The following is a 24,393-nucleotide window of genomic DNA, read 5'->3' as shown; positions in this document are numbered from 1 at the left end:
CTGCTCTCAGTATGGCTAAGACCGTGTACGGAGTTATGTCTGCGTTTCTCTCAGGCGAATTCTTAGACGTGACATTGGGAAGTAAATGTGTGTGCTGTCTGTAAATTCGTATATTACAGTCCTAAGCAGCGTGCTTTAAGATGGGGCCTCTAAGAAAATTATTAGGGTCAACTGGGGTTATCGAGGTGGGATTTGGTGGTTGGCAAGCTGGGCCACTGGGTAAAGGGATTTGCCACTAAACTTGAAAAACTGAGTTAAGGGGGTTGGGGATTTAGCTCAGTGGTAGAGCGCTTGCCTAGCAAGCACAAGGCCCTGGGTTCGGTCCCCAGCTCCGGAAAAAAAAAAAAAAAAGAAAAGAAAAGAAAAACTGAGTTAATCCTGGAGGCTCACATGGCAGAGGGGGAGAACTGACTCCCAAACACTGTCCTCTGGCTTCTACATGTGCCCACTGGCCTCCATACACACGGACTCACACTAAATAAACGTAATTCACCTTGAGTTCATAGACTTCCTGCCCTGATTTAAGCCTACACAAAACAGACTAGGTATGGCGGTGCGGGCAGATCGCTCTGAGTTCAAGGCAAACTTCATCAATATGGCAAGTTCCAAGCCATCCAGGGCTGTAGTGGAACCCCGTCTCAAAAAATAATAAATAAAAATGAAAATTAAGTGAGCCAGGTGGGGTGGCACACATCTTTAATCCCAGAGGGATCTTTGGGATTTTGAAGATAGCTGGGGATACATAGTTCCAGGCCAGCCAGAGCCTTACACTGAGACCCTGTCTCAAAATAAAATAAAATAAAATAAAATAAAATAAAATAAAATAATATATAATAGATTGTTAAGGTTGGGGAGGTGGCTTGATAGATAAAATGTTTGCTCTGCAAGCATGAAGACCTGAGTCAAATTCCCTAGCAGACACCCTTACCCTCAAAAAACCTGGGTGTGGCAACACACACACACACACACACACACACACACACACACACACAAAGAGATTGTATAAAATGCACTAAAATAGCTGTGAACCTTACAGAGAGGAGTTCTCATCAGGAAAAAAAAAAAAGCTAACTTTTTTCTTTCTTTTTTTTTTTTTTTTTTGGTTCTTTTTTTTTTTTTTCGGAGCTGGAGACCGAACCCAGGGCCTTGCGCTTCCTAGGTAAGCGCTCTACCACTGAGCTAAATCCCCAGCCCCAACTTTTTTCTTTCTAACTCCTTGATCATGACCTATCCTCCGGAAGTGTGATCAGATTAACCCCCACCATTGAAGTCATTAGCCTATAGTAACTCGTTATGGCAGCCTGGCCCTCGGCAAGTGGGGATGTGGTAGGATATGGGAGGGGGTTACACTTCTGAGTGTAGTGTTTATGTCGTTCCAAGTTTCGTTTTGAGAGAGGGTCTCAGTGTGTAGCTCTGGCTGTCCTGGAACTTCCCGGGTAGACCAGGCTGACCCCGAACCCACAGAGATCTGCCTGCCTTAAAAGCATGTGTTGATTTCTTTTGACACACGGTCTTACGATTTCCTTGACTGTCCTGGAAGTCACAGAGATCCACCTGCATCTCCTTCCTGAGCACTGGGATTAAAGGCGTGTGTCACCACGCCTGGCTCGCTTATCCTATGAGACAAGTTCCTAAACTGTCCAGGTTCAACTCAATATGTAGTCGAAGATGACTTTGAATTCCTGATCCTCCTGCCTCCTGCTCCCAAGCACTGGCACTAGAGACATGCATCACCACACCTGGCTTGGTTTGTTAATAGAGACGACAAAAAAAGCTTGCCAAGCCGTTCATGTGACTGCCACTGCTCGCATCTAATTGCGGAACAAGCCCAACAACTAAGCAGTCCATTAAGCATTTGATGCTTCACTCTGATGTATCTTCTGTTACAGCAGAATCTGATCAGACGCAAGGATCCTTCCCTGCTCTGAACCACTCCTGCTCATCCAAGGTCACGCAGAGGCTCCACAGAGGGAGTTTATCCAGGGTATAAGGTAAAAGAGCACAGATAGACTGTGTATGTGTGTGTGTGAGAGAGAGAACGAGAGCAAGAGAGACAGAGAAACACAGAGAGGAAGCACAGCATGGTGCAGTGAGGCTAGAAAGCACTGATGGCCTATATAGCTTCCTGTCTTTATCTCACACATCCAATAGGACATTTTAGGGTGCGTTGGAAACTGAACTCGAGGCCTTGCCCATGCAGAACAAAAGATCTAAAGATTGAGTAACACATCCAGCCCCTCACTGGGGATTCTAGGCAGGGGCTCTACCACTGAGCATACCCCAGCCCCTCACTGGAGGATTCTAGGCAGGGGCTCTCCCACTGAGCCACACCCCCAGCCCCTCACTGGGGGGTTCTAGGCAGGGTCTCTACCACTGAGCCACACCCCCCAGCCCCTCACTGGGGGATTCTAGGCAGAGGCTCTACCACTGAGCCACACCCCCAGCCCCTCACTGGGGGATTCTAGGCAGGGGCTCTCCCACTGAGCCACACCCCCAGCCCCTCACTGGGGGGTTCTAGGCAGGGTCTCTACCACTGAGCCACACCCCCCAGCCCCTCACTGGGGGATTCTAGGCAGAGGCTCTACCACTGAGCCACAGCCCCAGCCCCTCACTGGGGGATTCTAGGCAGGGGCTCTCCCACTGAGCCACACCCCCAGCCCCTCACTGGGGGATTCTAGGCAGGGGCTCTCCCACTGAGCCACACTCCCAGCCCCTCACTGGGGAATTCTAGGCAGGGGCTCTCCCACTGAGCCACACCCCCAGCCCCTCACTGGGGGATTCTAGGCAGGGGCTCTCCCACTGAGCCACACTCACAGCCCCTCACTGGGGGATTCTAGGCAGGGGCTCTACCACTGAGCCACTCCCCAGCCCTCTTTGTACGTATTATTTTGAGACACAGTCAGTATTACTAAATGGCCTCATGGTCCTCCTACTTCAGCCTCCCAAGTGCTGAAATGATAGACCTGAACCACTACGCCTGGCCAAGAAAAGGATATTTAAAATAAACTTTTTTTCTTTTCTTTTTTCCGGAGCTGGGGACCGAACCCAGGGCCTTGCACTTGCTAGGCAAGCGCTCTACCACTGAGCTAAATCCCCAACCCCTAAAATAAACTTTTTAAAAAAATTGTCTGGGGGCTGGAGAGATGGCTCAGTGGTTAGAGCACTGACTGCTCTTCCAGAGGTCCTGAGTTCAATTCCCAGCAACCACATGGTGGCTCACAACCATCTGTAATGAGATCTGATGCCCTCTTCTGGTGTATCTGAAGACAGTGACAGTGTACTCATATACATAAAATAAATAAATTAAAAAAATTTAAAAAATAAAAAATAAAAAATTGTCTAATTTTAAAAACTACATATGTTTGTGTGCCTCTCTGTGTGAGTGTATGCACACTAGTGCTGGTGCCTATGGGTGCCAGAGAGGATTATTAGATCCCCTGGAAACAGGCAATGAGGGGCTACCCAGTCTAGGTCCTGGGAACGGAACTCCAGTCCTCTGCAAAAGCATATATACTCTTTACTGTTAAGCCATGGCTCCAGCCCCTAAAACAAACTTAATTTTTAAAATACCTTTGGCTTCACGGAAATGCTAATCAATCACAAAGTCATTTTATAACTCACACCCTCTTTCTCCACCGTGTGTTGTCTGGTGTTATCATGGAACATTCTGACACAATACAATGAATCAAAATTGACCTATTATTATCAGCTAATTCAGAGTTTAATGGAGACTGGATAGAGAATGCCCCAAGGCTTGTGTATGAACGGTTTGGTTCCAGGCTGTTGAGAATGACAGGCATAATATGATGGCACTCAAAATGAAGGGTTAATCTACTGAAAGGGTTTCCTTTCCATGGTTGTGATAAATCACTCTGACCCAAAGCAACCTGGGTTAGGAAAGGCTTGGGGTACAGTTCTAGGTCACAGTCCCCCCTGGCTCACCTGTCTCTCTTGCTGTGTTGTCTCCACACCAGCTACAAACAATGGGGCCAGACTAAGGCATTTTGTCATGGGGTGGAAAGAAAGCTCACAGTTTTTCAGGTAACCCTCGGCACCACTCCTTGCTCCCTCCAAGAATCCGTTTATTCAAAGCCCTTTCTCAGGCCCTACTCACATCGGATGATCTGTCTACTTTTCTTTTCTTTATTTTTTTTATTTTATGTATGCAAGTACACTGTCGCTCTTTTCAGACACACCAGAAGAGGGCATCCATCAGATCCCATTAGAGAGGGTTGCGAGCCACCATGTGGTTGCTGGGAATTGAACTCAGGACCTCTGGAAGAGCAGTCAGTGCTCTTAGTCTCTGAGCCATCTCTCCAGCCTGATCTGTGTACTTTTCAAGTACTATCTGGGCATTATAGCATACAACTGTGATCCTACAGCAGAGGAGGCTGAGACAAAAAGATCGTGGGTTTGAGGCCAATCTGAGATACTCAACAAGACCGTGTTTCAACAACAGCAACAAAAAGACTGAGAAAAAACTCAGTCCATGTGGTGCTTTCCTCTCAAACACAAGGAACTGAGTTTCATCTTCATCATCCATGCAAAATTGACAGATGTGAGTGACATCTGTAATGCCTGTAACCCAGTGATGGGGATGAAGGGATAGGAGGATCCCTGGGACTATCCCAGCCAGCCCAGAATAGTCTGTGGGCACACAGCTAATGAAAGCCTTGCCTCCATGGAGGCAGAAGACATTTATGAGACTGACACTCATGATTGTCCTCTGGTCCCTACACACACACACACACACACACACACACACACACACACACACACACACATGTGTACACACACACACGTGTACACACATGCACACATGTGTACACATGCTTGTACATACGAATGTCTGTACCTGTACATACTTGAAAACTCACATGCCTACGTACACACGTGTTCTAGTTTGCTTTCTGATGCTGTGATAGATAAACACCATGGCCAAAACAGCTTGGGGAGGAAAGGGTTAACCCCACCACACCACACACCACACACACACACACACACACACACACACACACACACACACACACACACACACCTCCAGGCTATAATCTATCACTGAGGGAAGTCTGGGCTGAAGCCCCTGGAGTAGTGGATGCCACATACTGGCTTGCTTCCAGGATCACATTCTGCTGCTTTTCTTATACATCCTAGGCCTATGTGTGTCCCCCTAAAATAGATTAGGCCCTCCTACATCAACTAGCAAGCAAGAACGTGCTCCCGCAGATGTGCTCCCACAGACGTGCCCACCAGCTATCAGCTGGAGGTAATTCTTACAATGGAGGCTCCTTCTTTCCAAGTGTGTCAAGCTGATACAGTGAAGCCAGCTATGGCAATATGCATTGAGAAGGATGTGGGGCCTGGCAAGATGGCTCAGTAGGCTAAGGCACCTGCCACTCAACCTGACAGTCTGAGTTCTATCCCTTCAGTCCGATTGGTGAACGGGAAGGATCAACTCCTGCTTATTGTCCTCTGACCTTCACTTGTGTGCTATGGCCTCGGAGCAAACACACAGACACGCACAGGCATACATGCACACACACACACACACACACGCATGCATGCATGAACTCACACACACAACACCCACACGCATGCACATGCACACGGGAAGTGGGAGTTTCTGGTTTCTTTGGAGACTCAGTTGTGTCATGTGATGTTTCTCAGAAACTGAGGATGTTTTTGCTGAAGCAGACATGTTTTGCAGAACAGACATATGGTGTTTTCCTGGAAGCTTCCTGGAAAAAGGGCATGCAATGATTTGCTATAGCTTGAGAGAACACGTGATGTTTGAAAGGTATAAGTATAACCCAACAGACAGTGGGCTGGGCTGGGTGGCGTTAGTTCTCCTTGCCACTCTTTGCTAATCATCATCTACAGTGACTTCGTAGAGAGAAACTCACCAAAGAACTTCTGGTGATGGTCCACAGCGGCTTCCAGGTGTTTCCTCAGATTGGGACAGATTAGCAGAGCCTTGAAATTTCTTCTGGACTGAACTGCTGGTTCATAGATGGAGTTTGTGAGTGGACTGAACTACCACTGCTGATTTGTGTGAGTTGAACTGCTGATATCCTGACAACGCAGATCGGACTCGCTCCAAAGAACTATTCTAAACAAGTCCACATCCTCCTTGGCTCTACTAACCTTTCCTTTCCACTACCCCTGGTGGGTGGTGGGCTACAGGGGAGATTGAAGCATTAAGTACACTAATACACTAAAGTAGGTTCTGAAAAACATAAGCCTACACACACACACACACACACACACACACACACACACACACACATACACACAACTAAATAAGTATTTTGAAAGCATTAAAGAATCAAGAACTGGGTGGCATTGGGAGGAAATTCAAACAGGAGTTCCCTGCTCTTTCCCCTGGTCTAGTTAAGCCCTTGGGGAGAGGTAGCAAAATGCCACTGTCATAGTGGAAGACGAGGTGCTAGCCACTGTCACAGAATCCATGCAAGACTCTGTACTACATAAGTGATTTGTCAGTGTTTTTGACCTTGGTAACAGCCTGGGGTGTTATTTGTCAAGTTTCCGCACACTATTTCCTCTGCCTCATCTTCATATTGTCATCTCTGGTAGGAAGTCACTGTCCTGTTATGGGCATGTCCTCTATGTCCTTTACAGGTAGGCTGGTTTGTTTTTTATACTTGCATCTATAATGCCTGGCAAAGACAATGAAGGAATGTGTCTGGTTTCTTTGTCTGTGGCAGTGATAAAATATTCTGACCAAGGCAACTTAAGGGAGAACAGTTTTATTTCAACTCACTGTTCAAGGTCCAGCACATCATGGTGAGGATGTCAAGGCAGCAGATTGAGCCAGCTGGTCACACCACATTTAGAATCTGGAAGCAGAGAGCCGTGAATACACAGTGCTGTTCAGCTCCCTTACTCTACTTAAACAGTTCACCACACCAACTAGGGAATGGAGCCACCCACAGTAGACCAGTCTTAGAACCTCAATTAATCAATCAAAGTAATCCCCATGGGCATGCCCAGACACCTTTCCCTCACAAGATTCTAAATAGTGTCCAGTTGACAATTTGCACTGACTATCATGAAAGAAAAACTTCTTTGAGCTCACAGTTTTAGGGGATTCAGTCCACTTACCGAACTGTTCAATCCCAGTGTGCACGCACAGTATAATTTCAGAATCATTAACTGATACCCCAGTAGGAAATATCTCTAACAACCAGAGTACAAGTGATACATGTGTGTGCGTACTTCGTTCTGCCTTTAGTTACAAAGGCTCTGTGGATTTCCAAAATCTTGTAGATCAGCACCCCAATGCAGACACATCCGAATTGGTTTCTTTTTTAGATTTATTTATTCACTGTATATAAGTACACTGTAGCTGTCTTCAGATACACCAGAAGAGGGCATCAGATCTCATTACAGATGGTTATGAGCCACCATGCGGTTGCTGGGATTTGAACTCAGGACCTTAGGAAGAGCAGTCAGTGCTCTTAACCACTGAGCCATCTCTCCAGCCGAATTGGTTTACTTTTTACACTTCATTCATTCATTCATTCATTCATTCATTCATTGTGTATATGTGTTTGCATATGCCAGGGTTCACAAATGGACATCAGAGGATAACTTGCATGCATTGATTTTCTTTACTATGTGACTAGAGATGAAACTCAAATCTTCAGATTTCCAGTTGTTACCTGTATCCACTGAGCCATCTCACCAGCCCCATGTTGTTTGGAGGTTTATTTTAGATGATTACTCTATGTACTGATCCATATCCCAGCTTCCCAGCTATTTTCTCTGGTGTGGGTCTTTCCGTTGCTAATAACGATCTTGCTACGACTTTTCTGTGGAGACTGGCTCTCTTGTCCCACCAGGTCATACCATTTACCCTCAATGGTCCCATTGAACTGATGTCAGTCCTCCAACCTTACCTGCCTTCCAGGCTCGTAGGTAGATTACCCCAGTGAGTTTCCATGTCTGCCTGAGGACCACTGCCTGCCCCTCATAGCCTGGGCCCTGGCCAAGCTGTCCAGTCAGCCATCCTGCTGGTCTACCTGGTAACAGGAGCTTCTCAGGTTACCCAGGGGATCACTTTGCCTTCGAAACTCCAGCTGTCCCCTTGGGCGCGCATCAGTAACAGATGCCAAGGCCCCGGGCGAGTGACACAGAGTCGACAGAAAGCTGGTGTCCCTAGATGCTCTACAAATGCTGGACCTTGTCCTCTGACCACCGGAGTCCTCAGAGTGGCGGGTGAGTGGGCAAATGTGGGGAGTAGGGAATGGCGCCCAGAAATCTACACACTTTAACTCATGTATGAGATAAACCAATCAGCCTTTTGGGGATCCTGCATCCTGGGGCAGGTGAAGATGGGAGTTGGGAATGAGGCAGCAGGGGACGAGAAGGGGAGGGCAGTTCAGCTGTTTTTTAGTGAATGGAGACACAGCAGAAAGTCGGACACAGTTCAGAAGTCCAGGGCACCTCCTGCTGACTTACTTTGTGTAGTTGGGCTGAGGGTAGAGGGGGGAGGGAGTGGGGAAGATTGGCACTGCGCATGTGCGGAGGTCAGAGGACAGCATGGAAGGAACTGGTTCTCTTTTTCTACTCTGTGGTTTCCGGAGATCGAACTCCAGTCCTCAGATTTAACAGCAAGTGTCTTTACCAGCCGCGATATCTCAGCAGTCTAGTTGACCTGTTTCTTGATCCTGGTAGACCCCCCGAATTTGGTGGAAAGGGGGAGGGGCTCAGGTAGCTCTTCCACCCAGCATAGGTGAGCTGCTCAGAATAAATGTGTTTGGAAAAAGATTGCGAACCCTAGTTCTAAACTCAGTTCCCAGTTAGCTCTTTGTTTTTCAGAGATGGGCTCCGGCTTAGTTAGGGTTTCCATGGCTGTGAAGAGACACCATGACCAAGGCAACTGTTATAAATGACTACATTTAATTGGGGCTGGCTTACAGGTTCAGAGGTTCAGTCTGTTATCATCATGGCAGGAAGCATGGCAGGCGTGGCCCTGGAGGAGCTGAGAGTTCATCTCGTTCTGAAGGCTGCCAGGAGGAGACTGGCATCCTCAGGCAGCGAGGGAGAAGCTCTCAAAGCCCACCCGGATAGTGACACAGTTCCGCCAATATGGCCACACCTCCTCCAACGAGGCCACACCTCCTAATAGTGCTGCTCCCTAAGCCAAGCATTCAAACCACCACAAGCTCACCACCCGTAGCCCAGGCCAGCTTTAGACTCATGATCCTCCTTCCTCAGCCTCCTAAGTGCCAGGATTATAGGCGTGAACCTACCCAGATTCAAAGTCCCTAACTATTGAAACAGAGATGGGCGGTAGAAGAAAGAGATGGACTAGGGAGTCCTTTATCCGTAGACTCAGGATGGATACTGCCACCCCTTAACCCCAGGCTGCGACAGTTTCCACCTTGCCCATTGTGAAGAATTCTCAAGGTGTTCACTGATGACAAGTGGCACAAGACATCTCACTTCCTATCCCCTAGAGGACATTAGAGGACTTCTAATTCACCAAGCTACTAGAAAGCTCGATCCTTCTCCTTGCTAACACTCCAGGTTCTAAGCAGTGACTCCCTGGACCTCCTTGGGAGGGCTGCTTCCCTGGAGAGCAAATCCCTGAGGTGACTCCTGTAGGCAGGTCTCAAGACACCACTGAACTCAGAAAGACATCTGGGTGCAGGGCTCTCTCAAAACTCAGCCTTCCTGGGCTGCGGATGTAGTCCAGTTGGTAAAGGGCTTGCCTAGCATGCATGAAGCCCTGGAGTCCATCTCTGAAGTGGCACAAAAGTGTGCATGCTAATATGAACATGGTAGGGCACCCCTGTAATTCCAGCTGAGAAGGCAGGGCAAAAGTTTAAGGTGAGTCTCAGGTACACAGTGCATTTGAGACCAGCCCAGACTTCCTTGGCAAGGAAAACACACAGCCTCCGAGGGGCTGGAGGGATTGCTTGGTGCTCAAGAACCCTTGCTGCTGTTCTAGAAGACCCGAGTTCCCAGCTTCCACATCTCAGAGCTTACAACTGCCCGTTACTCCAACTCCAGGGGAGCCCAACACTCTTCCAGACACTTTGAGTATAAACACATGTGCATATACATACACATTTACGCCAGCATCAGGAGCCCTTAGACCCCCAACAGACAACCCCAGGCCTCAAGAGTCGAAAGTCAGGAGGAGTTCTGTGAGTTCAGGGCTAGCCTGGACTACATACTGAGACTCTCTGCCTTAAAAAAAAATAAAGACAGCTGACGGGATGGCTCAGTCAGTAAGCTGAGTTCAGTTCCTAGAACTGGGAGTGTGGGGGTGGGGTAGCACATGGCATTCGTGCTGAGGATGCAGACACAGGCACATAAGCTGTCAGGCAGGCTCACGTGAGGAGTTCCAACCTGCGAGAGACTGTGTCTTTAAGAAGGGGGAAGAGGGGCAGTGCCTGAGGAATGACACCCAAGATTGTCCTCTGGTCTCTACACACATCACACTTTTATCTACATGCACTCACCTGCACAAGGGCATGGAAACATACACACCGACCTCACATCACGTGTCCACCACACAGAGGAGACTCCTGTCAGGAATTTCTATCCCTACAGACAGCCCGTTCTTTCCTGTAGGTCTTCCCAGGATGCCTCTGGAGCCCACACAAGAAGCCTCTTCTCTCCTGAGCCCATCTAGAGCCAAGACCCTAGAGACCCCACATCAGTCATGCCATCCCTCCCTAATGAGTAGCAGAAGGCGTTGGTTCAATGGGAAACCCCAACCATACCCTCAAGTCAGTGGTAACCAAAGAATCCAAAGCCTCCAGAGTTAGCTCAGGACCAGCCTGGGCAGAGCCCATTGTAGTGCCTCACACCTGTAAGCTCAGTGCTCTAGAGGCAGAGGCAGGAGGATTGCTGCGAGTTCAAGGCCAGCTTGCTTTGTATACAGAAGAGAACCAAGACCTTTTCTCAAATTAATTGATTAGTTAATTACAAAAACAAACAAAAAACAGCCTGGGAAACTTGGCAAGACACTTATTTAAAATTTAAACATTTTAATTTTTTATGTGTTTGTGTGTGTTTGCCATGAGTGAGAATATTTTTATTTTGAGGCAAACTCTAAGTTATCAAGACTGGCTTTGGACTGGAGATCTTGCTGCCTCAGCCTTATTAGTAGCTGGGATGACAGGTGGCCCCATCAGCCTAGTCTGCCTCTGGGGAGATTCACAAAGCTTCCTCTTGGGCTGTGGTTGGTCATTGAGACCGCCCCTCCTCTTGGGACTGCCCCGCCCCTTGGGACCGCCCCTCCTCTTGGGACCGCCCCTCCTCTTGGGACGGTCTCGCCCCTTGGGACCGCCCCTCCTGCTTCAAGCACTTAGGTTTCTAAAGCATATGGTTCATTTGGAACTGAGAGAGGTTTTGGCAGATGGAAAAGAGTTACAAAGAGGGAACCTTGGAAAATGGATGCTTCATAGAAGCCAGATGATAAAGCAGGCCCTGGACCAAGGTGTGACCTCATTCATCAAAGAATACAAAGAGAACCGGGCCTGGTGGTGCAGGCTGCAGGCGTGTAATTGTAGCTCCTTGAGAAGCAGGAGACTCACAAGTCCACAGCCTGACTAGATTATTGAGTTAGTTCTAGGTCAGCCTGGGCAACTTAATGAGACGCTATATCGAAACAGAAAGAAAGGGCTGGAGATAAAGCTCAGAGGCAGATCACTTGCTTACCATCCCCCCAGTGAGGAGATGGGATGTTGACTTTCAGCTAGCCACACCCTAAAACAAAACAAAACAAGAAACCCAAATTAAGACGTCAAATAAATACCTTTGGTCTTTCATAACAAAAGGGGAAATTTTTCTCTCTACAGTCCAGATTGGTGATGTCATCCGAGACATCCCCCCCACCCCCAGCCCACCCCATCCCGTCTTAGTGTATGCCCTGGAGCACTGAAGGAGTACCCCAGCTGACCTCTGCCCTCTTCCTCAAAGCCCCATGTGTGTCTCCAGCATATGATGCTTCAGTGGGACATGACACCTGAATGTGTCCAGCAAACCAGCAGAGAAACTCAGGCCTAGAAAGGCCTCCACAGACAGCCATACCGGCTTCTGTCCCTCTCCTCTCTCTCCAGCAGAACCGCCACAGCAGCAATGCCAGCCACCAACCAAGGCTGGCCTGAGGACTTCGGCTTCCAGCTGGGTGGCTCTGGCCCCTGCTTCGTGATAGAGGTGGCTGAAGGAAGCAGCGCGCACGCTGGGGGGTTGCGGCCGGGGGATCAGATCCTGGAAGTGGAGGGTCTGGCCGTGGGTGGCCTGAGCTGTGAGCAGCTTGTGCGCTTGGCTCGGCGCTGCCCTCGAGTGCCACCCAGCCTCGGTGTGCTCCCAGGCCCCGAGGGTGGCCCCACAGCCTTGACAGCAGCCTGGCTAAGCCCGCGATTTGGCCGCAGCTTCCCTCTGGGCCGCGAACTGCTGCGTTTGGCTGGTGGTGCCAGACCAGATGCTGTACACAGAGAGCGCAGGCGCAAGGCCCAGGAGTTCAGCTGCCAGGTAAGGCGTCCAGAGGAGGAAGGGGCTGGGCACGATCCTGGGAGCAGCTGAGAAAAGTTTTTGTTGTTTATTTGTCTGATTGTTTTGCTGTTTGGTTGATTGGTTGGTTTTGGTTTTTCAAGACAGGGTTTCTCTGGGTAGCCCTGGCTGTCCTGGAACTCAATCTATAGAACAGGCTAACCTCGAGCTCAGAGATCTACTTGTCTATGCCTCTGATGGCTGGATGAGCAAAATTCTTAAGGAAAGATTTACAAAGCAAGTTCCTAGCCAGCATGGGCTACATAGTGAGACTCTGCCTCCAAAACAGATGATTCATAGGTGATTGATTTCCTGACTGATAATAAACAGATGATATGTAAGATAGTAGATGCTTGATCGATGATAGCTAGACAGGTAAGTAGGCAGACAAGGGAGACAGCAGGCAGATAAATGGCTAGATGACAGGTAGGTCGGTAGATAACTACAAACAGGTGATAGAAGGTTGATTGATAGATGGCAGATAGAGCAAAAGATGATACATGGGTATATAGATGATAGGTGGATAGACAGATGGACAGATGATAGGTAGGTGGGTAGATAGACAGATGGACAGGTAGGTGTCCTCATCCAGCCCAGGCTCCAGCAGATCAAAGGATGAATTGTGTGTGACCAGAGAATTCTTTGGAACCTTAACACTCCACATGACCTGGATGCTAAGCCTGGAAACATGGTTTCTACTTCTCGACAAGGATATTTGAACTCCTAAACTTGTTCTCTGTAGAAGGGAATCCTGGCCTCCGGTAGGTGGGTGCATGGAGGAAGGAGACCATTAGGATTTGGGGGCGGGGGCTGTCTCAGAAGCTAAACAAAAAAGGTTTACTAGCCAACCACACAAAGTTCTCTATAGTGGTCCAGACAGTCCTCCAAAATGGCTGACCACCTCAGTGTGAAGCTTCAGAGCTGAAAGGGGCTGTGGGGAGGTCAGAGGGGGAGATTGCTGTACAGTGTCCTTTGATCCCCACTTGCATGCTGCAACATGCATTTGCCTCTCCTTAACGTTAAAATACAGGGGGAGGGGGAGATCAAGGCGGAGGAGGGAGAGGGAAGACCAGAACAAGTCACATAGGCTGCCTTCCCAGGTGACTTTGCTAGGCTGGAGCAGGATGAAGGCTTGTCCCTTCTAACTACCAAAGAATTGAAGGGCAGCACGGTTAGATCCCCCAGCAAGGCAGAGAGGACAAACAGGCTTGCCCAGGAAGCAGGACTGATGAAGACGGACTCCGACAGGCAATCAGGGACGCTCTGATGAAATCTTTTTTTAGCGGGGGTGGGGTGGGGTGGGGGGGTAGGGGGTGGGGGGAGGTATGTAAAGTGGTGGATTCTAGTTGGAGCTTCCCAGGCACTCCCCCAAAGTGGGTAGATCCCAAGAGGAGATGACCTCCATGGAACCCCCACTAATTTATTATAACCACCCCCCAAGCCCACAGGTTCCCACCTGTATTGCGCCTGCCCCAGTTTTTGCTCCTTGAGAGCCGCGTGCTTAGATGTAGGTTGAGAACATCTGGGTAATAACTGACACAAGAACCGTCCTGTGGCCCGGGCCCCAGGAGGGGGAGCTATTTTTTCCTCTTTCTTACATAAAACATCCTCGCAGCTAGCCACACACTCTTTTGAAATGAGGCTGTTGGCTGCTGGCTTTGATTCCAAAGCTGCAACCCTTGCAGTGTCGAAAGTGTGTGTCAGGAGGCGGGTGGGGTGGGCGGTGGCTGTCCTAACGCTTTGGAGACAACAGCGGTGAGCAGGGGACCTTAAGAAACGACGAATGTCCGCCGCCCTTAAGTTTCACCACAAAAATATGCGAGGAGTACCTGCTGTGTGCTGTGTGCCCGGTCTGATGCTTGAAGCTGGACCTGAGTCAAGATAAGGAGCCATAATAGCTGATGGGTGTATAGACAGTGACATACATCCAAGTGTCACTGTGTTAGGACTCGAACACGCAGGGAGTGGCCTCTGCTCAGAATGCCTCAATATCCCCTGCTAATGCTAACTTGTGTCCACTACTCTCACTCTCTAGAAAGTCTGCCCTGGGCACTGGTGGGGCCACCTAAGAAAGCAGTGGGGACTTTAAATATAGCTCAGTATGCAAAAGCAAATACCACACAATCCTAGCCAACAGAGTGAAGGAGAGAACCACTTCATATGGTGTCCCCGACCTCCATACTTGGGCCATAGCATGCACACTCATGCACAATAATAATAAACTTTTAAAAGATTCATTTTTTGGGGTTGGGGATTTAGCTCAGTGGTAGAGCGCTTGCCTAGGAAGCGCAAGGCCCTGGGTTCGGTCCCCAGCTCCGAAAAAAAAAAAAAAAAAAAAAGATTCATTTTTTGTGTGTTGTCTATTGGCTGGGTATGTGTACCTTGTTTGTGCAGTACCCCTGGAAGCCAGAAGAGGGCATGGGATTCCCCTGGAGCTGGAGTTACAGGAGTTGAGCCTGTCCAAGATTTGTTCTGGGAACCCAACCCAGGTCCTCTGGAAGGCAAGGACTCTTGACCATGGAGCTGTCTCATTAGCGCTACTTTTTTTTTTCTTTTTAAAGAAATCAGTCAGGGGGGCTGGAGAGATGGCTCAGTATTAAGAGCACTGGCTATTCTTCCTGAGGTCCTGAATTCAATTCCCATCATCCACGTGGCAACTCACTACTCGTGACTATAGTCCCACGGGATCCAGTACCTTCTTCTAGTGTGCAAATGTACATACAAACAAGACAAAACATCCTTATACATAAATAAATAGCCCTTTAAAAAATTAAAGGAAGAAAGCAGTCAATTCCAAGGTTCGGTAGCAGAAACAGGAAAATGGCTCAGGAGAAGAGTCATCCTTGCTGTGAAGTCCTGATGGCCTAAACTGGAACCCACAGTAGACAAGAACCAGCTCCCAAAAGTTGTCCTCTGATCTCCCCATGTTGTTGTGGCACACACGTGCGCACGCACACACACTCGAGCATGCAGTAAAAATGTAATGCCACTCACAAGCCATCATGCACTTGTCTTGTCAGGAGCTGATGAACTCCCAGATAGCAAGTCACTGAATGGAATAATGGGCTTCAGTTAGCTGCAGTGATGTGTGCCTGCTAGCCGAGCACTTGGGAGGTAGAGGCAGGAGGATACTAAGTTTGAGTTTGAGACCCGATTGCTTAGGCCTGTTATCTCAGCTACTCCGAAGGCTGAGGCAGGAGGATGATAAGTTGAAGGCCTGCCTGGGCTACAGTGGAGTTCCAAGCTCAGCCTGGAAAGCCAAGTGAGATCATCTCAAAACCAAAAGGGGACGCTCGGATTGAGAGTGGAGAGCCACTGAGGAAGACACCCAGTGGCATCCTCTGGCTCCCACCTGCACATGCGCACATAGGAATATGGACACAGGTAAATGACACACACACACACACACACACACACACACACACACACACACACACACACACACAGAAGGCTGGGGACGTAGCTTAGTGGCACTGCCTAGCATGAGGAGACTCTGGATTCCATCCTTAATACTGCAAAACAGGAACAAGAACTAGTGTGTGTGTGTGTGTGTGTGTGTGTGTGAGAGAGAGAGAGAGAGAGAGAGAGAGAGAGAGAGAGAGAGAGCGCTTTAGGAATATTAACAAGCTACTTTCCAGGAACATTGTGTGCATTTGCACGCCCAGTGTCAATGGCCCCCACACGCCCCTGAATAGATGTTCCATTATTAACATTAGCTGGTTATGTGCACAAAGAGAAAGAACTTGCCAATAAAGTTCAGACAGAGAAAGAGTTAGAACTCATGACAGGGCACACCTTCTGTAGTGCTTTTATGGAACCAGAATGTACGCTGTGGGAACCCTTAGCAAACAGTGCTGTGCGACGGAACACCAACATAGTATTATAATAATAGTAACTAGCAATTAGTGAGTGCCTGGCACGTGTTTAAGCACTTCTATTAAGTCCTTTGATTCGTTGGAATGGCTGTTCCGGGGCTGGTGAGATGGCTCTGTGGGTGAGGCATTCACTAAAAGCCCTGATGTCCTGAGTTGAATCCCTAGAACCCACATGAGAGAAGAGAACTGACTCCAGCAAATGGTTCTCTGACCTCTGAAAATATGCAAATACATGTTTTTGTTTTTGTTTTGTTTTTTAAAAAGTGGCTGCTCCTGGGTGCAGATCCCGATCTGGTAACGTTATGACCTGATCTGGTAACGTCATAGCACTTGGGTGAACTGTCTCTTCCACAAATGACTTCTCTACAAGTCCTTTCTCTGCCAGCTTCTGTGACCTTAGCTCTTTGGGTACAAAATGCAGGTGTTAATAGTTAACAGAGACAGATCTCACGCCAGGCAGTGGTGGCACAGGCCTTTAAATTCCAGTGCTTGGGAGGCAGAGGCAGGTAGATCTCTGATAGTTCAAGGCCAGCCTGGACTGCAAATCGAGTTCCAGGACAGTCAGGAGTAAAAAAACAAAAAACAAAAAAACAAAAAAACAAAAAAACCAAGAAAACAAAAACAAAAACACAACAACGAAAAGAAAAGCAAAGTCTCGGTCTCAAGGGCAGGCAAGGGAAGTGAGGTCAGGTGGGCAAAGTGCTTCCGGTGTCAGCCGTCCCTCGGAGGTGAGCTGAGAACTCTCCACAGTCTCACCTACGACCCTCTCTTTGCAGGTAGATGACATCTTGGGGGATCAGCCAACAGCCAAGGAGCAGGTGTTTGCTGCCCTGAAGCAGTTTGCTGCGGAGCAACGGGTCGATGAGCTGGTGTGGACCCTCATTCTCGTACTGCCCAGTGAGGCCCAGGGTCCGGTCCTGGACAACCTCAGGTACCTCTGTGGATGGCAAGATGGGAAGAGCTGTGGGTTTCACTCAAGGTGGGACACAGGGGCCGCTCTTGAGCTGTAGAATGCAGGCGAGCCTGTCACCGAGGTTGTGTTTGTGATGATGGGAGGGACAGCTAACGCTAGCCTGTGAAGGACCACTTCTTGAGGTAAAGCCACAGCGCCCTGACTCCGTCCCAAACCACCATAGCAGCAGTCATTGAGAACACCAAGACAGTCTCAGTTCCATACTGTGACTGGGGTTGGGACACAATATGGAGGAGTCAGCTGTGTGGGTTTGGATGCCCACACAATCCTGCAGGCAATGACTGCTCTCTGACTCTTGGTACCCCACACTGGGTGCTGAGGGTGGAACGTGGGTCTTCGTGCTTTGCTGAGCAAGCGCTCTAACCACTGAGACATCTCCCCTGTCCCAACACTAGGGCTCGTGGATATCAGTTTGATGATGATGGAGGTGGTGGTGGTGGTGATTTTGATGATGGTGATAGTGCGCCAAGGACTTTATTAGATCCTTAAAGGACACTAAGTCACCTAATTAACTCCATTGGGAGAGTCAAGTCGCGGTACTGAGAGGGTCACAGAGCAAATCAATGGTTGTCACAGGCTCTTAGACCCAGTAAGCTGTGCAGTAGCACCTCTTTAACTCACCCTCTAAGTGGATTTGAGGAAATTCCTGGGGGGGCCATGGCGACTCCAGGTGAGCCAGGAATATCCTATCCCTGGCCTCCTTCACTGAGGGCCTTCTGCACGCAACTTCGATCAGGCAGCCTCTGGGATTTTTCATACTCTGTGGGTCTTGCCTGGCTTTCTCTCCAGGCTCTTGCCCGAACCCTCCCCCTTTCCGGGCTCAGCCTGCCCCCTCCCCTCGCTGCCATTCACCCCGCGGTCTGCCCCTCCCTCTGGGCCTGGCCAATGTCAGGGACTGGGCTGGCCAGCCCCCCGCCCCCACCAGCCCGGGCTCAGCATCTCGACTCTGCAGCGAAACGCATTGGAGGCCACCGAAAGAGGCCACCATGAGCTGCCTGGGGTGAGTGAGGGGACTGACTCTTGCTGAGGAGAAGAAAAAGAGCTTTGGATAGAAAAAAAAAAAGTTATTTCTAGAGCGAAATTTGTCGCGGAGCTGATGCAGGGGGCTGAGGACTTCCTGGGGAGGTGACAGATAGGCAGAGCTCGGTTCTGCCCAGTTCCATGAGGGGCTGGGCTTGTAGGGGGACGCGGCTGTCCCCAGGGAACTTGGTGCGTTTGTCTCCAGGCCAGACTCAGCGGGAGGATCGCTCAGATTTCCCGGTTTCATCTCGGTGCTGCGGGGCTTCTGTCTCCGCCCGCCACCTCTCTCGGGACAGCGGCGGCGTCTGCCTCTCTGCTTTTCGTCCCCAAGCGCCCGAGAGGCCCCTGTCAGCTGAGGATCAGAACGGGAGGAGGTGGTCTAGTGGAAAAAGCGGGAACCCCTGGACACTCCCGAATGCCCCCGTGGCCCGATGCTTCCCTGGGGCGCTGCCGGGAGGATGAATGGGAAGCCTGTGTCGCCAGCGGGTGTCAAATGCGACAGGAAAATTGGGGAGGTTGTTGGAGGAGGGGGCGGCGCCCAGCTGGGCTCTGAAGGGAGGGTAATATGGCAGCGGGGAATTCAGGCAACGCCTCCCCACCACTACCATTCCAACATATCCGAATTTCCGAACACCTTCCTCCTTCCCCGGAGCTGACCAGTTGTCAACGTCCCCACTGTGTGCTGGGCTCTTGGGATGCAGAGGATTTGGGGGCAGAGCTTCTTGGAGAAGTCTCCGAAGGGACAAGAAACCATCACGGAGGCAGCAAGCTAATTCTGAGACCGGAGTCCAAGTTCAGGGGCAAGCCATTGCTAACCCAGACTCTTGCAATCATGGCAGGGACTCAGCAGGTGTCCGATCTATACCTCAGAAAGTTGGGCCTCAGTGGGGTCCGGAAGTATGTCCTGGAACCGGAAGGTCAGTCACCCCAGAGAGTTCAGGGCCAAGCATCTGGCCAGAACAGGGGTATCGTGGCTTGCCATTGAATAAAGACAATGGAGAATCACTGCCCTGACAGACAGACAAGGCTTAAAAGTAAAAGGTTGAGTAGACAAAAGATGGTAGATGATGATGATGAAGAAGAAGATGTGTGTGTGTGTGTGTGTGTGTGTGTGTGTGTGTGTGTGTGTGTGTGTGCATAAAGGTTTCTTTAGATCCTCTCCTGAAATCACACCTACTTGGGAGGTTACAGCAGGAAGATCACAAGTTCAAAGCCTTCCTGAGTCGTTTATCAAGACCTTGGCTATAAATAAATAATAAATAAGTAATCTTCCCATGGAGGCGAGAGTCCACTCAGAACACAGGAGTGTGGCCTGAGATGAGGGGTAGGGTTTGGAGTGACTGCAGAGGCCTCTCTCACAGTAGCCATTTAGTACGTGTGGTTATTTAATGTGGTTGAATTTTTCATAAATATACATGATCACACACCTGTAACCCCAGCACTTGGGAGGCCGAGGCAAGAAGACTGCAAGTTCGTAGCCACAACCGCGAGGCCCTGGGTTCAAGTCTCAACACTGCACAAAACCATGGATGGTGGCATGTGCTTGTAATCTCAGCGTTAGGGAAAGTAGAGGTGGAAGGCCTGGAAGTACAAGGTTATCCTAGGCCACACAGGAAATTGAAGGCCAGCCTGGGCTACATGAGACGCTGTCCGTTACACATACGGTTTATCCGGCTTTCCTTAGTCATGCTGTAAGTGTTTACATAGACAGGGAGTGGCTACGGTCTGGGACAACGCAGGGCTTGCATGTGTCCGAATTTGTGGCCACAGTACACAAAGGCACCGTGCTCCTTTACGAGAGCGCTTCTTGCTGCCACTTGGAACCTAATTTGGGTCTGTCCCCCAAGGACTCTCGATCTGATTAAGTGGTAAAATGGCTTTCTAATTAGGACAGGACAGGCCGTTTGGAAAGTGTGATTCGTCCAAGAGGGGAGAGAAAGTGCAGCATGGGGCTTGGGGGATGTCATACGGGGGAGGAAAGGGTGAGGTAGGTAGAGAATGCAGCCGCTGGCATGGCTGAGGTGGTGGGATTTGGAATTTCCAGCTGGAACCTTGGGGTCTCTTCAGTGACGGTACAGCCTTGAGCAAGTAAACAGATCTTCACAGGCTGCCTGAGGAACAGGGCTGTTTTATCTATGTGCTCCCAACAGGGGTCTGGGTAAGAAACCATGTAAGTGAGCTCTTCCGGGGAGGTGGGACCACAGGTACTCCTTCCGTAGGGTCCTTTCAGGGACACCATGATGTAGTTCTTGGAGCCAAAGGTGGGGATGCACAATTTCAATAAACCCAACACTCAGGCATTAGAGTCAGAGTTGCAAGTTTGAGTCTATAAATGGGGTACAGGGCCAGCATGAACTACATAAGGAGAGCTTATCATAAAGAAACAAAGACAGGGGTTGGGGATTTAGCTCAGTGGTAGAGCGCTTGCCTAGGAAGCACAAGGCCCTGGGTTCAATCCCCAGCTCCGAAAAAAAGAACCAAAAAAAGAAAAAGAAAAAGAAAAAAAGAAACAAAGACAAAACAAGAGATAGTCCTGTAGCAGAGTTCTTTCCTGGGTGTGGTCACACCTGGGTGTGACCCCCTGTACCACCCACAAGAAGTATTTATATGGCATGATAGAGTGGGAGAGACAGCTTAGCAGGCAAAGCACTTGCTATGAAAGCATGAAGACCTGATTTTGGCTCCCCAGCACCTATGTAAAAGCCAGGCGGTGGCACAGTGTTCCCAGTGCTGGGGAGACGGAGACAGAATCCCTGGGGCTCACATGTCATTCGGTCTAGTCTAATCAGTTCACTCCAGGCTCAGTAAGAGAGCCTGTTGAAAGAATATATGGCGGATAGCAGTCAAGGAAGACATCTGTTGACCTCTGACCTCCACATGCACACTCAGGCAAGGGTAACACACTATATATATATATATATATATATATATATATATATATATATATATATATATAGTGATATATGTATATCACAATATATTATAGTAATATAGTATATAAATTATAGTAATATAGTACATATTATATATAGAAATTATAATAATTATAGTAATGTAGGCAGGCAGATCTCTGAGAGTTTAAGGCTAGCCTGATCTACGTAAGGAATTCTAGGCCAGCCAGAGCTACATGGTGAGACCCTTTCTCAAATAAGTAAAATAAAATTAAGCAGCGATGATGGCACACTCCTTTAATCCCAGCACTCGGATGGCAGATGCGGGTGGCTCTCTGTGAGTTTGAGACCAGCCATATACCTTGTCTCCCAAAATAAAAATATTTACATGTGAGGGCTGGGGAAACGTCTCAGTGACTCCAGTGCTTTTGGCATGAGCATGAGGACCAGAGTTCAGATCCCCAGATCTGTCGCTTGTTAATTGCTCAGCCTTGGGTCCTGAGAGCAAGCTGGCTAGCGGCACTCACATGCACGTGCGCCCATACTCGTGGAAGCATGCATGAGGCACACATGCACACCATACACAAAGATCCAAAAACCTGTGTGTGGTGCAGCTATGGTGTGTGCGTGTGTGTGTGTGTGTGTGTGTGTGTGTGTGCGTGTGCATGTGTGTGTGTGTGTGCGTGTGCGCGTACTGATGTAGAAATATCCAGTATTGCATGTGGTCGGGTAGTGTTGGTCTCCCATATGGAGGGTCTCTCTCTCCAGTACAACTTTGGGGTCCTACCTTTTCTCTGTGTGGGAGCTACCCTGTGCACATGGGCTGCTTAGAAGCAGGATCCTTGGCCTCTACCCACTAGATGCCAGTACCACATCCCTCTCCCAGCTGTCACTTTGTGGCAGCCAAAAAGACGTCTTGAGCTTGTGCCAAATGTCTTCGGGGGGAGAGGTGGGCACAAAGTTGCCTCTGTTTGAGAATGATTGTTCCTGAATGATCTCTGATAAGGTTCCTTCACCGAGGCAGGCACTGTAGACAAGTCTACAAATTGCCTGTTCCCCAGCATTTACTCTGTGCTTTCTTGAGTCACCTGGCCAAATGCCCCCACCACTGCCCCCACCCCCTTGTCCCCTCAGGCTTGTCCGTGCCTGAGGTGGCCTGATCATGAAGGAAGTGGCATGCCCAGACTGCAGCGTGAGCATTCATCCAATGCTGTCCTCGTCTCTCTTGTCTGCACAGTGGACAGTTTTTATAGCCTTTGGGCGTGGCTGGTTCTAGGGCGCCAATGCTGGCAAGCAAGACCGAGAACGTCTCTGTCACCATGGGTCAGTCGTGGTCCTGCTGTCAGCTGCTCTCAGGATGAGAATTGTGCTCACAGGCATGGGGTAGATTGAGGAGGGCAAGGTATGAATAGGCTGCAGCGGCAGCTGCTGCCTCTGCCAGAGTAAAACAGCTCTGAGAGATTACAACAGAGCAGTGGGGGCGAGAGGGAAGGGAGGGGCTGGGGGCACATGCTCTACCACTGAGCTATATCCTTGGCCCACTTCTGTATTTCAAAATGTAATCACTTAGCCAAACGTGGTGGAGCAGGCCTATAATCCCATCTACTCAAGAAGCTGAGGCAGGAGGATCAAGCCTTCAAGGTCTGGGTTGGGAATGTTGGCAGCGTGCATATCGGCATGGACAGATGCTTGACTTTGGTTCCCTGAATGGAATAAAACCAGGCTTGGAGGTATATGCTTGTAATCCTAGTACCCAGGAAATGGAAGCAGGAGACTCCCAAGGTTATCCTTGGTTGCAGAGCAGCTTTGAGACTCTCCTGGGCTATATAAGACCTTATGGAAAGGGAGGAAGGGAAGGAAGGAAGATGGCGGGAAGGGAGAGGGGGGAGGGGAAGGGGAAGGAGAAGGAGAAGGCAAAGAGAAAGGGAAAGAGAATTCACAGCCAGCCTGGATTAGAGCGAGTTCAAGACCGGCCTGGAGAACTTAATGAGACCCTTTCTCAAAGTAAGAAGAGGCGTGGGGATGTATCCCTGCAGTAGAGCGCTTGAGCGGCATGTGTGAAACCTTCGTTCAAGGTCCAGTACTGAAAAACAAACAAAACCACCCTAGCCTCTCCTTACGTCCTCTACCTTTTCCAGGCTGACTCCTGGCATTCCTCCTCCCTTGGTTACCAAGATCTCAAAACCCCTGGGGTGCTCCCATCTCCCCTAGAATCCATAAACCCTAGCATAGCCATCCACTGCTCTGAAGTGCAGTCTGTGGCCCTGGCCACTGTATTCAAAGGTCTCTCTCCTTCCTCACTCTTTCCCTGGGAAGGCATTTTCAGCACTGGCCAGCTCCTGGGAAGTCCTGTGCAAATAAATGCCTTCCGGGGCACTGCAAAAGGGAGTTCTTCAAAAAGGTGTTGGCTGTTAGAGTGTTGCAGCCATTGTAAGGGGACCAGGGCGCTGGGCCAAGAGATCCCAGACAAGACTCTTGGAGAGGGAATACGGTGGAGAGACGAAGGAAGGAGCTTGACAGCCTTGAATCACCCTGATCTCTCTACTCCTCCGGATGCCCCAGCTAATTGAAGGGTCCCCGGGCAGGGAGAAGAGAGGAGGGGTGGGGCGGAGCTACCAAGAATGGGCGGGCATGGGGCCACGGTGCGGAGACTGGCCGGGAGGGGCGGCGCACGCTCGCCCAGCAAAGGCGCGTGGAATCGCGGGCGCCCTCTCTGTCATCGCGGGCTCCGCCACCCGCTGCCCGGTGCGCACCTGCCGCACCGCCCTCGCAGATCCAGATGGGGAAGGACCAGGGCTTCTCTCGGCACTTTAGGTAGCTTCCCCATCGCGTTCTGCGCCCCTGGGAACCTCTTGCCTCGCGTCCGGCCAGCTTAAGGTGGGGGAGGGGGCTGGGATATCAAGAGGGGTTCCCTGTTCTGGGTGGGCAACCTATTGAAACTGGGCGGAGTCCAGAAACTGGGGACAGTGGGAATAAACTGGTGGGTATGTGGGAGGTGAGGTTTCGATGTTGGGTACCCAGGACTCGCTGGCAGCCAGAGTTCTGGGATGAAGTGAAAGGCTAGGATTAAAAGTCAACCTTCCTGCATTGGCTCACAGGATAG

The 24,393-nt window shown here is 49.7% G+C and overlaps 1 protein-coding gene and 1 long non-coding RNA gene across 4 annotated transcripts in view; one reads left to right on the top strand and one right to left on the bottom strand.

Moving 5' to 3' along the window:
* Positions 1-5,903: 5,903 nt before the first annotated feature.
* LOC134481326 (uncharacterized) lies at positions 5,904-9,094 on the bottom strand. The gene is made up of 3 exons (XR_015634655.1): positions 8,941-9,094; positions 6,782-6,857; positions 5,904-5,996 (listed from the first exon to the last, which is right to left on the bottom strand). It is a non-coding gene; the product is annotated as an uncharacterized LOC134481326 (long non-coding RNA).
* Positions 9,095-18,302: 9,208 nt separating this feature from the next.
* The window catches only part of Grid2ip (Grid2 interacting protein), a 36,428-nt gene continuing 30,337 nt past the window's right edge, over positions 18,303-24,393 (top strand). The window contains exon 1 of one of the 3 annotated variants that reach the window (XM_087577913.1): positions 18,303-18,379. In XM_087577913.1, coding sequence (XP_087434039.1) covers positions 18,366-18,379 — 14 coding nt within the window. In that variant the 5' untranslated portion in view covers positions 18,303-18,365. 3 annotated transcript variants of the gene reach the window in all.

The sequence above is a fragment of the Rattus norvegicus genome, chromosome 12, assembly GCF_021556685.1.
Source record: "Rattus norvegicus strain SHRSP/BbbUtx chromosome 12, alternate assembly SHRSP_T2T, whole genome shotgun sequence".
NCBI classification, from domain to species: Eukaryota; Metazoa; Chordata; class Mammalia; order Rodentia; family Muridae; genus Rattus; species Rattus norvegicus.
Note: the sequence above shows the minus strand (reverse complement) of the source record. Positions and strands in the feature narration are given on the sequence as shown.